Raw genomic sequence first — 15,640 nt, 5'->3', positions numbered from 1 at the left:
ACAAGTGTCTGTCTTTCTCTCCTCCCTTCTCCCATCCAAATACTAACCAGGCCCGACTCTGCTTAGCTTCCGAGATCAGACGAGATCGGGTGTGTTCAGGGTGGTATGACCGTAGACCTCTGCTCCTTTCTATCTCCCCCATCTCTCTCAGTTTCTCTGTCTAGCCAATAAAATGAAAAAGAAAATGCCTGCCAGGAGCAGTGGATTCGTAGTGCCAGCACTGAGCCCCAGCAAAAACCCTGGGGGCAAAAGAAAAAAAAAAAGGTTTCCCCAGTGCCTTAGCACTTTCTATGTGATGCTGGGCCTCAAAGCTTGCTCTGCCGTTTCTAGTTCTCTGACCTTGAGCTATCTATTTAACCTCTATTTAACCTCTTTAAGCCTTGATATCACTTAAAAACTGTTTCAAATGTCTGTTTTGGGGCAGGGGAGAAAGCATAGTGGCCATGTAAAAAGGTTTTTATGTCTGAGGCTTCAAAACCCCTAGTTCACTCTCCACCACCACCACCATAAGCCAGAGCTGAACAGCAGTCTTGGGGGGGGGGGGGGCGGAAGTTTTGCTGAGTTATCTTGAAAACTAAATGAGAACAATTTAGGCACATCATTAGCATTCAAGAAATGGGAGTAGTTATTACTATTTGAAATCAGGAACAGTCTAATATTGCCCCTATCTTATTTTGTTTATAATTGGAAAACTTCAGTTGCCATCTAGCTAAGGTATAAACCTCTTCCTGGGGAATGCTGGAGTGAACACACACACACACACACACACACACACAATTAAATATCACTATGTAAAGTGGTAAAATCCACACACTATACAACTGTTTTATTAAGGTTTTAGCATGTCTGAGAATAACCTAAGAAGCTTTTTAAAAAGCAGCTTCCAGGAAACTAACCCAAGTAATTTTGGGATCTTTATTTGTTTCAAGGTTTTTTAAATCTCTTTATTGTTTTTATGAGGAAGGCATAAGCATAATTCACTTCTTGCATACACAGTGCTAGGAAGCAAACCCAGGACCTTGAACACACAATTAGTGAGTTTTACCTACTAAACTACTTCTTCAACCCCAAGGAATTCTGTTTCCAAAGAGCTAGTGTGGTTTCTAGAATCAGCATTGTTTCTAAAATACCCTTATTTTGATACAGTGGTCTGAAGACACCACTTATAAATATACTAAGGGTATTTATATAACATAAGGATCCCGGTTCGAGCCCCCGGCTCCCCACCTGCTGGGGAGTTGCTTCACAGGCAGTGAAGCAGGTCTACAGGTGTCTCACTTTCTCTCCCCCTCTCTGTCTTCCCTCCTTTCTCCACTTCTCTCTGTCCTATCCAACAACAATAATAGCAGTTACAACAATAATAATAATTACAACAACAATAAAAAACAACAAAGTCAACAAAAGGGAAAATAAATTACAACAACCATAAAAAAACAAGGGTAACAAAAGGGAAAATAAATAAATAAATTTTTTTTAAAAGAAAAGAAATATACTAATAATAAAGATGATGGTGGATCTGGTAAAGTGCACATGCTACAGTGTACAAAGACTCCAATCCCAGCCCCTAGTCCCCACCTAAAGGGAGGAAACCTCTTGAGTGCTGAAGCCGGGCTGGATGTGTCTCTTATTCTCTCTTCTTCTCTATGTCCCCCTTCCATCTCAACTTCTCTGTCTACCCAAAATAAAGAAATAAAAGAGAAAAGAAAAAAGAAAGATACTATAGGAAAAGACCTCAAAAAATAACATCAGCAGTAGAATAATCAATATCTTATAATTTTGTAAATCAATATTAAATCACTAATAAAAAAAGACAGCAAAATGCTGTGCGAATAGCAGTTTAAAGAAAAAAATAATAACCAAAGATTTATGAGTATGTTACTCATAGGGAAAAATTCTCCCAAACAAGACCTCTGAGATAACATCCTTGTGTTAGCTAATAGGTGTGAAATCTCTCTGGATTTCTGAAATAATCCACAGATTTTTTTTTCAGAGTAAGTTCTAAATATTTATAAAAATAGGTCATTTTCCCAATAAAGAAATTAAAAAGAAAATAGGTCATTAGCTCCAAGTGCTGACCCCTGGGGTTCAAGAGCTACCACATCCATAATCAGTTCCAGCAATCAGCTCTTTTCCAAAACATTCTTTTTATTTATTTATTTATTACTGGATAGAGATAGACAGAAATTGAGAGGGGATAGGGAGATAGAGAGAGGGGGAGAGACAGAGAGACACTTGCAGTCCTGCTTCACAACTTGTGAAGCTTTCCCCTTATAGGTGGGGACTAGGGGCTTGAAACTTGGTCCTTGTGCACTGTAATGTGTGCACTTAAGCAGGTGTGTCATCACTTGACCTCCCAGCAATCAGTTCTACTGCTTGTTTCTGCTTCTGGACAACCCAGTCTTAGGAGGTAGAAAATAGGGTTTATATATTAAAATCAACTAACCATATAAAGAAACAAACCACTCATCACATAAATTATTCTTCCCCAGAGTTGAAAAACAAGATCATAAAAGAAAACACAAGTAGAACCTGAACTGGAGTTGGTATATTGCACCAAAGTAAGTCTCTGGGGGTGGGGGAGTACAGGTCCAAAAAGGATGACAGAGGACCTAGTGGGAGTTGTATTGTTATGTGGAAAACAGAGAAATGATATGCATGTACAAACTATTGTATTTACTGTCAAATGTAAAACATTAATCCCTCAATAAAGAAATTAAAAAAAAATAAAATAAAATATTCTGCCCCAGGGGCTGGGTGGTGGAGCACCCAGGGTTTTTTTTGTTTTGTTTTGTTTTGTTTTTTTGCACACAGAAAAATATTCTGCCCCATGCTTCCCTACCTCAAAGTAGACAGAACAGTCGTGTTAGTTTTTAAAGATTATTTGCTGGCTTCTATAGGGACAGAGAGAAACTGAGAGGGGATGAGGAGATAGGGAGAGACAGAGAAAGAGCGACACCTACAGCACTGCTTCACCACTCATGGAGATTCCTGCCTGCAGGTGAGGGGCAAGGGGCTTGAACTAGGGCTTTTAAGAATAGTGATATGTGCACACCACTGCATGTGTCACTGCCAGGCCACCTAGACCCAAGTTCTATCCAATAACTTGTGGTTGGAGAAGACATGTGTTGTGGTCCAGGAGGTAATGCAGTGGGTAAAGCGCTAGACACTCGAGCATGAGGTCCTGAGTTCAGTCCCTGGCAGCACATGTACTAGAGTGATGTCTGGCTCTTTCTCTCTCCTCCTACCTTTCTCATTAATAAATAAATAAAATCTTAAAAACAAAAAAAGGAGAAGGCATGTGTTGTTTCCAAGAAGCAGCATTTAAGAGTATTCTGTTTTTTCCTGCTATAGCAATGTGAGAAATCAGCACTGAGAATGGAAAAGTCACAAGGTGAAAGGGAAGAGAACCATTTTGTCTCAGCTTGAAAGGACCTCCCCTTGAAAGCTACTGGAGGGGGCCCGGCAATGGTGCACTCAGGTTACCATGTGCAAGGACCCAAGTTCAAACCCCCGCTCCCCACTTGAAGGAAGGGGTGCTTCATGAACAGTGAAACATGTCTACAGGTATCTTTCTCTCTTCCACTCTATCTCCCCCTCTTCTCTCAATTTCTCTCTCTCCTAGCAAATAAAAATAGGAAAAATAAATAAAATAAAGGAAAAAATGGCTGCAGGGAGCAGTGGATTTGAAGTGCAGGCACTAAGCCTCAGCAATAACCCTGGTGGGAGACAAAATACTGCTAGCACAATGGACTTTGCAAGAGGAAGGAATGCATTTTATTATTTTTTTAAAGATTTGTTTCAGGGACCAAGCAGTGGAGCACCTGTGGATACGAAAATGCTACCATGCACAAGGACCCAAGTTCAAGTCACTGCTCCTCACATGCAGAGGAGGAAGCTTCACAATCAGTAAAGCAGTGCTTCAAGTGTCTCTCTCCTCCCTCTCTACCTCTCCCTTTCTTACCAATTTCTGTCTAAATAAGTAAATATTTTAAATGTATATTTATTTCATTTATTACATACATAGAATGGGAACATTTCATATGAGGCAGTGAGAGAGAGAGAACAGAAGAAAGGGGTGTGGGTGGTGGTGCACCTGGTTAAGTGCACATAGTACAAAGCACAAGGATCCCAGTTCGAGCTCCTAGCTCCCCACCTGTGTGTGGAGTGAGAGGAGGGTTGCTTCACAAGCAGTGAAGCAGGTCTGCAGGTGTCTATCTTTCTCTCCCCTCTCTGTCTTCCCCTCCTCTCTCCATTTCTCTCTGTCCTATCCAACAACAACAACAAAAATGGAACAGATGGCTTCCAGGAGCAGTGGATTCATGGTGCAGACACTGATCTCCGGTGATAACCCTGGAGGCAAATAATAATAATAATTATAATTATAGTAGTAATAAATCAGTATGTTGAGAGACAGGAAGAGAGAGAAATCATAGTACCATTCTGGTACATGCAGTGCCAAGGATTGAACCTGAACCTCAGACATAAAATTCTGATGCTTTATTAGTTGAGCCATTTCCACAGCAGTGAAAAGTACATTTACTTTCTTTCTTTCTTTCTATTTATTTATTTATTTATTTATTGCCTCCAGGGTTATTGCCAGGGCTCAGTGCCTGCACCACGAATCACCTGCTCCTGGAGACCATTTTTTCCCCTTTTGTTGCCATTGTTGTGGTTATTATTGTTGTTGTTGTTGTCATTGGATAAGACAGAGAGAAATGAAGAGAGGAGGGGAAACAGAGACGGGGAGAGAAAGACCTGTAGACCTGCTTCACCGCCTGTGAAGCGACTCCCCTGCAGGTGGGGAGCCGAGGGCTCTAACTGGGATCCTTCTGCTGGTCCTTGCGCTTTGCACCACGTGCGCTTAACCAGCTGCGCCACCACCCATCTCCGGAAAAGTACATTTTCATGGTTAAGCTGCTGGGAACTCAGACGGTGTACTGCAGTAACCTATGGTGGTGCTAGAGGCTGAGCCTGGGATCTCAGAACCTCAGGCATGAAAGACGTTTGCATAACCATTATGTTATCTTCCCAGCCTCCAATTGCGGGTCTTATTAGGATCCTGATTCAAACAAACAAAGAAAAATTACATAATTAAAAAAAAAAGAATTACTTATTGGGAAGTTGGGTGCTATCTCACCCGGTTACGTGTACATATAACAAAGCAAAAGGATCCGGGTTCAAGCCCCTGCTCCCTGCCTGCAGGGGTGAAGCGTCACAAGAAGTGAAGCAGATGCAAAGAGACTCTCATGCCTGAGGCTCCAAAGTCCCAGGTTCAATCCCCCACACCACTATAAGCCATAGCTGTGCAGTGCTCTGGTATAAAAAGAAAAAAGAAGAAAAATAATAAATTTATCACTTCACCAACAAGAGGTAATAGCAAGTCTGTAGGTGTCTATCTTTATCTTCCCTCTTCAATTTCTCTCGTCCAATCCAATTTTTTTTAAAAATGGAGAGAAAAAAAAAAAACACTGGGAGTGGTAGATTTGTAGTGCTGGCACTGAGCCCCAGTAATAACGCTGGTGGCAACAAACAAATATAAAATATTTTGTTATTTCATTACAGAGAGAGAGAACAGAGACTGGGTGGTGGCGCACCTGGTTGAGTGCATATGTTATAGTGCTCAAGGACCCAGGTTCAAGTCCCCTGTCCCCACCTGCAGGGGGAAAGCTTTGCAAATGGTGAAGCAGTGCTGCAGGTGTCTCTCTTTCTCTCTCCCTCTCTATCTCCCCTACTGTCTCAATTTCTGGCTGTGTCTATCCAATAAATAAAGATAATTTAAAAATTTAAAAAAAGAGAGAGAGAGAACAGAGCACTACTCAGCTCTGGCTTATGATGGTGCTGGGGATTGAATCTAGAATATAGTTTTTAAGTTGACTCTCCTGAGACTATTAGATATTTAAATACTAATGAAATATTAGATTATATCAATGAATTAATAATTTTAAAATATGTAAATGAGAGGAGTTGGACTGGAGCGAGGATCCCAGTTCAAGCCCCGGCTCCCCACCTGCAGGGGAATCGCTTCACAGGCGGTGAAGCAGGTCTGCAGGTGTCTGTTTTTCTCTCCCCCTCTCTGTCTTCCCCTCCTCTCTCCAACAATGATGTCAATAACAACAATAGCTACAACAATAAAACAATAAAGGCAACAAAAGGGAATAACTAAATATTTTTTTTAAATATGTAAATGGTCTTGTGACTATGTTAATAAGAATAACCCTCATCCATTAGAATTAGAGGGAGTCAGGCGGTAGCGCAGTGGGTTAAGCGCACGTGGTGCAAAGCGCAAGTGCTGGCATAAGGATCCCAGTTCGAGTCCCTGTCTCCCCACCTGCAGGGGGAATCGCTTCACAGGCGGTGAAGCAGGTCTGCAGGTGTCTTTCTCTCCCCCTCTCTGTCTTCCCTCCTCTCTCCATTTCTCTCTGTCCTTTCCAACAACGACATCAATAACAACAATAATAACTACAACAGTAAAACAGCAAGGGCAACAAAAGGGAATAAATAAATATAAAAAAAGAAGTAATTAGAGGTAAATACTGGTGTATTACATTAATGGTGTCTGGAATTTGCTTTAAAATAATCTCCAGGGGTAGAGGGGGAAGCTGAACAATATTAGCCATGTGCTAACAACTACTGACACTAAGTAATAGGTATATCAGGTTTTAATACATTCTCCTTTGACTTTGGTACATGCTTGTTAGATGACAGACAGACAGACAGGAGCATCAAAACTTCCTCCAATGCAATGGGGGCCAGGTTTAAACCTAGGTCTGCAGGGCAAGACTGTGCTTGATCTTGTTACTTTTTTTTAAGGCTTTAAGTATTCTTTTTTTTTTTTTACAATTTTTTTAATGAAAGAGAGATGCAGAGAGTAATATATATATATATATATATATATATATATATATATAGAGAGAGAGAGAGAGAGAGCGCTACTAGAGCACTGACAAGCTCTGGTGTATGGTTGTGTTGGGGATTAAACATAGGACCTCAGAGACTTGGGCATGAAAGTCTTCTGTATAACCAACCATTATGCTGTCTCCCCAGTTGAGTAGTGTTCCACTTTTACTAAAGAAAGAATAGGGGTTATAACTGGAGTTGGTAAAAGAAAGATGTTCGGGGGTCAGGCGGTAGCGCAGCAGGTTAAGCGCACATGGCGCAAAGTGCAAGGAATGGCTTAAGGATCCCAGTTCAAGCTCCCAGTTCCCCCCACCTGCAGGGAAGTCATTTCACGGGTGGTGAAGCAGGTCTGCAGGTGTCTGTCTTTCTCTCCTCCTCTCTGTGTTCCCCTCTTTCTCCATTTCTCTCTGTCCTATCCAACAACAACAGCAATGACAACAGTAATAATAATGACAACAACAAAGGCAACAAAGTGGGAAAAATGGCCTCCAGGAGCAGTGGATTTATAGTGCAGGCACTGAGCCCCAGTGATAACCCTAGAGGCAGAGAAAGAAAGAAAGAAAGAAAGAGAGAGAGAGAGAGAGTGTGTGTGTCAGGGAGGGAGGGAGGAAGGAAGGATGGATGTTCTATTCAAGGAGCAAGTATAGGCTTCAAGGATAATGTCACTCTGCAAGAATGGGAGGTTGCTCACTGAGCCAAGCATACACTTTGCCATGCTGGGGGACCGAAATTCAAGCCCCCAGTCACCAAATGAGAGCACCATCCAAAGGGGAAGCTTCACAAGCACTAGAGCAGTGTTATGGTGCCTCACTCTCTAGCTCTCTCTCCCCCTGTCACCCTTTATCAGAGAGGGAAGGGCAGGCAGTGGTGCACCTGGTTAAGTGCACACACTACAGTGCACAAGGACCAGGGTTCAAGCCCCTGCTCCCCACCTTCAGGAGGAAAGCTTTACAAGTGGTGAAGCGGGTGTCTCTCTGTCTCTCTCCCTCTCTATCTCTCCTCCTTTCTCAATTTATCTGTCTCTATCCAATAATAAATAAGTGAAATTTAAATAATAAATTAAATTAAATGATAATGTCATCTCTTCTAAAATAATAAAAGAATAAGCACTTTTGCTATAAAATAAAGAGGGTCAAGAACTCTCAGAAGGCTAGAAATGGACCTACCCTATGATCCTGCAATTCCTCTCCTGGGCATATATCCTAAGGAACCCAACACATCCATCCAAAAAGATCTGTGTACACATACGTTCTTGGCAGCACAATTTGTAATAGCCAAAACCTGGAAGCAACCCAGGTGTCCAACAACAGATGAGTGGCTGAGCAAGTTGTGGTCTATATACACAACGGAATACTACTCAGCTATATAAAATGGTGACTTCACCGTTTTCAGCCGATCTTGGATGGACCTTGAAAAATTCATGTTAAGTGAAATAAGTCAGAAACAGAAGGATGAATATGGGATGATCTCACTCTCAGGCAGAAGTTGAAAAACAAGATCAGAAAAGAAAACACAATTAGAACCTGAAATGGAATTGGCGTATTGCACCAAAGTAAAAGACTCTGGGGTGGGGGTGGGTGGGGAGAATACAGGTCCAAGAAGGATTCAGAGGACCTAGTGGGGGTTGTATTGTTATCTGGGAAACTGGGGAATGTTATGCATGTACAAACTATTGTATTTACTGTTGAATGTAAAACATTAATTCCCCAATAAAGAAATTAAAAAAAAAAAAGAAAAGAAAAAGAAAGAGGGTCACCACTGGGAGAAGTAGAATTGTGGTCCTGGTGAAAGCGCGGGTGACATATTGTCATCATCATCTTTGATTTCAGGAGTCAGACAAGAGACAGGAGTCCCCCAAAAGTTCTCTCTCTCTTCCTCTCTCTCTCTCTCTCTCTCTCTCTCTCCTTTCTACTTGATTTTATAGGACACAGAGGAGTTGAGAGGGGAGGGGGAGATAGAGAGGGAGAGAAAGAGAGACACCTGCAGGCCTGTTTCACTATTCATGAGGCACTCCCCCACCACCACCACCAACAGGTATGGAGCAGAGGCTAGAGTCAGGTCCTGGTATGTGATAAAGTATAAACTCAACCGGGTGAGCCATTACCCAGTCCTGCTCACGTACTCTCTATTCACACAAAAGTCTTGGTTATCAAAACTAATTTGTCTCTGCTGAGTTTTGAAAGTCTATTTAAAAACTCAAAAAGGAGAACTGCTTAGTTCATTTTCTCTGCATTCCTGCTACTGCAATGCAATGTAGCAGGAATTCATCCCGAAGCACTGTCTCCTACCCATATCTGTCTGTAGAAGAGGAAGCTATGAATGATTTGTGGATACTCAGCAACACTTTAGGATCTTTCAACAAATCTAGAATGTTAAGTTGGAACACAGAACCCACCCAAGTTATAAATCAAGGATAGACAAGTGATAGATATCTCCTTGTTTTGTTACTTGATGTGTATCTGTATAATATAATAACACACAACTATGCTATAAATGTTCAATTTAATAAATGATACAATAACTTTAACAACATGCACTTCAGGCTAAGCGTTTGTGATCTTTTCCTTGTGGAGAGTATAAAGTCCAATTTAAATTCATACCATGGGCAGTATCTAATTGAAACATAAATTATTTTCTTTGGACTTCAATGAGAGTTTCTATTAATATGTATCTGAGAGAACTTATCTGATGGTTTAAATGCCACATTAGCATTTTCTGAAATTCAGAGAAAAACAAAAATGTGGATCAGCATATGTCGTGATTTTTCTGCCAAAAAGCACAGCCTGCCAACCACCCCTTCACTTCTCCCAGCTTCCTGGCTGCACAAGGGTGACCCCAAGGGGCTGCCCCCACTCCCAGAATGTAGAGGCAAAACCATGACTCAAAAAGCATTTTGGTGGTCCAGGAGGTGGCGCAGTAGATAAAGCATTGGACTCTCAAGCATGAGGTCCTGAGTTTAGTCCCTGGCAGCACATGTACCAGAGCAATGTCTGGCTCTTTCTCTCTCCTCCTATGTTTCTCATTAATAATAAAAATAAAATAAAATAAAATAAAATAAAGCATTTTGTGACATTGCAAAGTCAAGGTTCAGGAGGAAAACATTACCATATTTCTTCCTCCCCAGGCACTTGTCCACTGTCCTCTCTGATAAAGACCTCCTATTGCCAAGGAAGACCCCATTAAAGAAACACTGCTTTCCAACATGGTAGGTGTGGATATTGCTGCTTGGTCTCGGGTAAAACGTCCACTCAGGGCGATGTCCATCTTCTGCAAGACATTAGAAATCCTTCCATTAGCTGTGCTTCTAAAATACTAACAGGGGCTAGGCAGTGACACACCAAGTAGAGCCCACATGTTACAGTGTGCAAGGGTCTGGCTTCAAGGCTCCAGTCCCCACTTGCAGGGAGAAAGCTTCACAAGTGGTGTAATAGAGTTGCAGGTGTCTCTTTGTCTCACCCTGTCTCCCCTTCCCTCTCAATTTCTCTGTCTTTATCCAGTGATAAATAAAAATTAAGTAAAAATAAATAAATAAACAGGACCAAGTGGTGGTCCATCCTGAAGAAAGCAAAGGCTAATTACAATGCACAGGGACCCTGGTTCAAGCTCCACCTGCAGGGTGGGAAGTTTGACAAGTGGTAAAGCAGTGCTACAGGTATCTCTCTTCCTCTTGATATCTCCCTCTTCTTTCTCAAATTCTTTCTGTCTCTACCCAAAAATAAACAAATAATTAATTAAATAAAACATATTACAAATTGTGCTGCTATGAACATAGGTATACAGAAATCTTTTGGGATAGGTGTATTTGATTCCTTAGGATATAATCCCAGGAGAGGAATTGCAGAGTCATAGTGCAGGTCCACTTCTAGCCTTCTGAGAGTTTTCCAGACTGCTCTCCACAGGGATTGGACTAATTTGCATTCCCAGCAGCAGTGCAAGGGGAGTTCCATTGTCCGCACAACCTCTCCACCATTTGTTGCTGCTACTTTTTCTGATGTATGACATTCTCACAGGAGTGAAGTGGTATCTCATTGTTGTCTTTATTTGCATTTCTCTGACAATCAATGACTTGGAACATTTTCTCATATTTGTTGGCCTTTTTGATTTCTTCTGTTGTGAATGTTCTGTTCATATCCTCTCCCCATTTTTGGATGGGGTCATTTGTTTTCTTGTTGCTGAACTTGGTGAGCACTTTATATATTTTGGTTATTAACCTCTTGTCTGATATACGGCATGTAAAGATATTCTTCCAATCTGTAAGGGGTCTCTTTGTTTGGGTGGTGGTATCTTTTGCCGGGCAGAAGCTTTTTAATTTGATGTAGTTTCAGGGGTATATATTTGACTTAGTCTTCTTTGTAATTCGATTCATACCTTTAAAGGTGCCTTTAAAATATAGACAAAAAAGAGTTCTGACAATATTTTCCTCTAAGTACTTGATAGTTTCTGGTCTATGTTCATAGCAGTGCAATTTGTGATAGTAAAAAAATGGAAATAACCCAGGTATCTACAGATGAGTATCTAAGAAAGTCGTGGCCTATATACACAATGGAATACTACTCAGTTATTGAAAATGGTGAATTTAACTTCTTCATCTCATCTTGGATAAAGCTTGAAGGAATTGTGTTAAGTGAGATGTCAGAAAAAGAAGGATGAATATGGAATGATTCACTCATAGACAGAAGTTGAAAAACAAGAACAGAATGGAAAACACAAAGCAGAACATGGACTGGAGTTAGTGTATTGCACCAAAGTAAAACATTCTGGGGTGAGGGGGAGGGCTTAGGTCCTGGAACATGATGGCAGAGGAGGACCTAGTGGAGGTTGAATTGTTCTGGAAAACTGGGAAATGTGGGAGTCGGGCAGTAGTGCAGAGGGTTAAGCGCACATGGTGCAAAGCGCAAGAACCTGCGTAAGGATCCGGGTTCGAGCCCCTGGCTCCCCATCTGCGGGGGGGGGGGGGGGCGTCACTTCACAAGTGGTAAAGCAGGTCTGCTGGTGTCTTTCACTTCCCCTCCTCTCTCCATTTCTCTCTGTCCTATCTAACAACGACATCAGTAACAACAACAATAACTCCAACAATAAAACAACAAGGGCAACAAAAGGGAATAAATAAATATTAAAAAAAAAAGAAAAAGAGGGAGGTGGGGCTACGAGCAGGAACAGATGTGTTTCTCTTCTCTCCTCTCCTGGATCAACTAAGAATACCAAAGGAGACCACCTGGGACCAAAACAAGACAGGACTAGAATGACTTCAGGAACCCACCAAACCACCAGTGAGTGAAAACATGTGTGGCTGGTGGACAGAGAGGAGCCTAGGAAGAGAAGTGGCTGGTAAGAGTCCAGCAGTTTATCAGTTGAGACACCACCTCCAGTCTGTTTCACCAATAAGGGGACAGGGGATGAGAGGGGAGGACTTCCCCAGTGCAATTCTGAGTCTCCATTGCTACTGCCCTCAGAATGTGGAGCAGCGGCAGGGAGGCCCTGTGCTGACACCAGGGGACAGAGAACTAACCAGGAAATTCAGGAGAAGACCTATACCTCGGTGGCATAGCAGTGGGACTGTGAAAATCTCTTTGCATAACCACTGGATTATCTCTGCCACACCCTGCTTTATCTCTTGGTCAGGAAGTCAGTGATTAAGCTAAGAAGCCTACTTACAGTTTAAAAGCCCTAAGGCTCCCATAGTCTACAGGGAAGAAAAAGCACAAAAAAGGCTTTTAAGCCACTGAGCTCCAAATCAGGGATTAAAATACTATTGAAACAACTGTTAACTTCCACAACTGTTAACCCTTTAATTACCTTACTTAGACACAAGTCAATCCAGGCAATAGTTATCAGTAATTTGAAAAGCACTGACAGAGGGACCTCATAACATAATATATAAAATGGTTAAACCAACAAGAAGAAATATTGGAGAAATGAATCAGGACAAGAGTCCAGCTAAAAGCCCCCCCAAAGGGCGAAGCACAAAATAATGAGGTCAACATCCAAACACTAGTTAAGGAAATAACCACAGGAGTGAGTAAAGAGTTTGAAAGAATTGTCATCAGAAATACAGTAAGAACCAATGAGACTCTGGAAGAAAACACTAACTATCTCAAGGTTATTAGAGAGCTGAAAGCTGAGCTAGGAACACAACTAGCTGAACAAGCTAAAACAGTATCAGAACAGGGTAACAAAATAGATGAACTCCAGAAAACAGTAGAGGGGAGAGAGAATAGAATAAATGAGGCTGAAGACAGAATTAGCAAGATCAAGGACAAATTAGAGAGAACTAAAAAAGAAGTAAGAGATCTCAAAAAGTGATTAAGCGATACTGAAAACAACAACAGAGACCTATGGGATGACTTCAAAAGACACAATATACACATTATTGGCTTACCAGAGGAAGAAAGAGAAGGAGAGGAAGAAAGCATTCTTCAGACCATAATAGCTGAAAACTTCTCTAGTCTAGACAACATCAAAGACATAAAGGTTCAAGAATCCCAGAGGGTCCCAAACAGAATTAACCCAGACTTAAAGACACCAAGACATATCATATTTAGAATGGAAAGGAATAAAGATAAAGAAAGGATCCTGAAGGCTGGCTGCAAGAGAAAAACGAAGAGTCACCTACAGAGGAAAACCCATAAGATTAGCAACAGACTTCTCCACACATACACTACAGAAAAGAATGGCAAGATATCTATCAAGTACTCAATGAGAAAGGTTTCCAACCAAGAATACTGTATCCTGCTAGACTGTCATTCAGACTAGATGGAGGCATCAAAACCTTCTCATACAAGCAACAGTTGAAGGAATCAACTATCACTAAGACTGCCCTGAAAGAAGTTCTGAAAGGTCTCCTATAAACAGTCAGACCACCATAAATAGGCCATCTATCAGAACACTCTAAAACACTACAAGAATGGCATTAAAATACCTTCAATCTTTGATATCAATAAATGCCGGAGTCAGGCAGTAGCACACATGGCACAAAGCGCAAGGACCACATAAGGATCCTGGTTCGGGCCCCTGACCCCCACCTGCAAGGGAGTCGCTTCACAGGCGGTGAAGCAGGTCTGCAGATGTCTATCTTTCTCTCCCCCTCTGTCTTCCCCTTCTCTCTTGATTTCTCTCTGTCCTATCCAACAATGACAACATCAATAACAACAACAATAACTATAACAATAAAACAAGGGCAATAAAAGGAAATAAAAAAATAAATATTAAAAAAATAAAAAATAAATGTCAATGGCCTGAATTCACCTATTCAAAGACACAGAGTAGGATGATGGATCAGGAAACACAACCCAACAATATGCTGTCTCCAGAAAACCCACCTAACTCAACAATAAAACACAGACTCAAAGTGAAAGGATGGAAAACTACCATACAGGCCAATAGCCCACAAAAAAGGGCAGGAACAGCTATTCTCATAGCTATTCTCATATCTCATATCATGAATAGACATACTGACCAGTGGAATAGAATTGAGAGCCCAGAAGTAAGCCCCCACACCTATTGACATCTCATCTTTGACAAAGGTGCCCAGACTATTCAATGGGGAAAGCAGAGTCTCTTCAACAAATGGTGTTGGAAACAATGGGTTGAAACATGCAGAAGAATGAAACTGAACCACTATATTTCACCAAACACAAAAGTAAATTCCAGTGGATCAAGGACTTGGATGTTAGACCAGAAATTATCAGATACTTAGAGGAAAATATTGGCAGAACTCTCTTCTGCATAAATTTTAAAGACATCTTCAATGAAACGAATCCAATTACAGAGAAGACTAAGGCAAGCATAAACTTATAGGACTACACCAAATTCCTAAGCTTCTGCACAGCTAAAAAAAACTACTACCTGGGAAACAGGCGGTAGCACAACGGGTTAAGCACATGTGGCACAAAGCACAGGACCAGCTTAAGGATCCCGGTTTGAGCACCCCGCTCCCCACCTGCAGGGGAGTCATTTCACAGGTGGTGAAGCAGGTCTGCAGGTCTCTGTCTTTCTCTCCTTCTTTCTGTCTTCCCCTCCTCTCTCCATTTCTCTCTGTCCTATCCAACAACGATGACATCAATAACAACAATAATAACTACAACAATAAAGCAACAAGGGCAACAAAAGGGAATAAATAAATATTTTTTAAAAAAAGAATAGACTAAAATTGGGCAGCCTATCTTTAAAAAAAAAAAAAAAGAAACAAACTACTACCCAAACCAAGAGACCTCTCACAGAATGGGAGAAGATCTTTACATGCCATACATCAGACAAGAGGCTAATAACCAGAAAACATAAAGAACTTGCAAATCTCAACAACAAGAAAACAAATAACCCCATCCAAAAACGGGGGGAGGACACGGACAGAATATTCACCACAGAAGAGATCTAAAAGGCCGAGAAACGCATGAAAAAATGCTCCAAGTCTTTGATTGTTAGAGAAATGCAAATAAAGACAACAATGAGATACCACTTCACTCCTGTGAGAATGTCATACATCAGAAAAGGTAACAGCAACAAATGCTGGAGAGGTTGTGCGGTCAAAGACATCCTCCTGCACTGCTGGTGGGAATGTCAATTGGTCCAACCTCTGTGGAGAACAGTCTGGAGAACTCTCAGAAGGCTAGAAACAGACATACCCTATGATCCTGCAATTCTTCTCCTGGGGATATATCCTAAGGAACCCAACACACCCATCCAAAAAGATGTATGTACGTGGTCCAGGAGGTGGTGCAGTGGATAAAACGTTGGTCTCTTAAGC

At 41.4% G+C, this 15,640-nt stretch overlaps 1 protein-coding gene across 1 annotated transcript in view; it reads right to left on the bottom strand.

Annotated features, from left to right (window-relative positions):
* Window positions 1–15,640, bottom strand: part of SPATS1 (spermatogenesis associated serine rich 1) — a 55,832-nt gene that overhangs the window by 13,475 nt on the left and 26,717 nt on the right. Inside the window, exon 5 of the mRNA XM_060189901.1 lies at window positions 10,003–10,164. Coding sequence (XP_060045884.1) covers window positions 10,003–10,164 — 162 coding nt within the window. The remainder of the gene's footprint in view (window positions 1–10,002; window positions 10,165–15,640) is intronic.

The sequence above is a fragment of the Erinaceus europaeus genome, chromosome 4 (assembly GCF_950295315.1).
Source record: "Erinaceus europaeus chromosome 4, mEriEur2.1, whole genome shotgun sequence".
Classification (NCBI taxonomy): Eukaryota; Metazoa; Chordata; class Mammalia; order Eulipotyphla; family Erinaceidae; genus Erinaceus; species Erinaceus europaeus.
The sequence above is the reverse complement of the archived record's forward strand: the minus strand, read 5'-3'. Positions and strand labels throughout refer to the sequence as shown.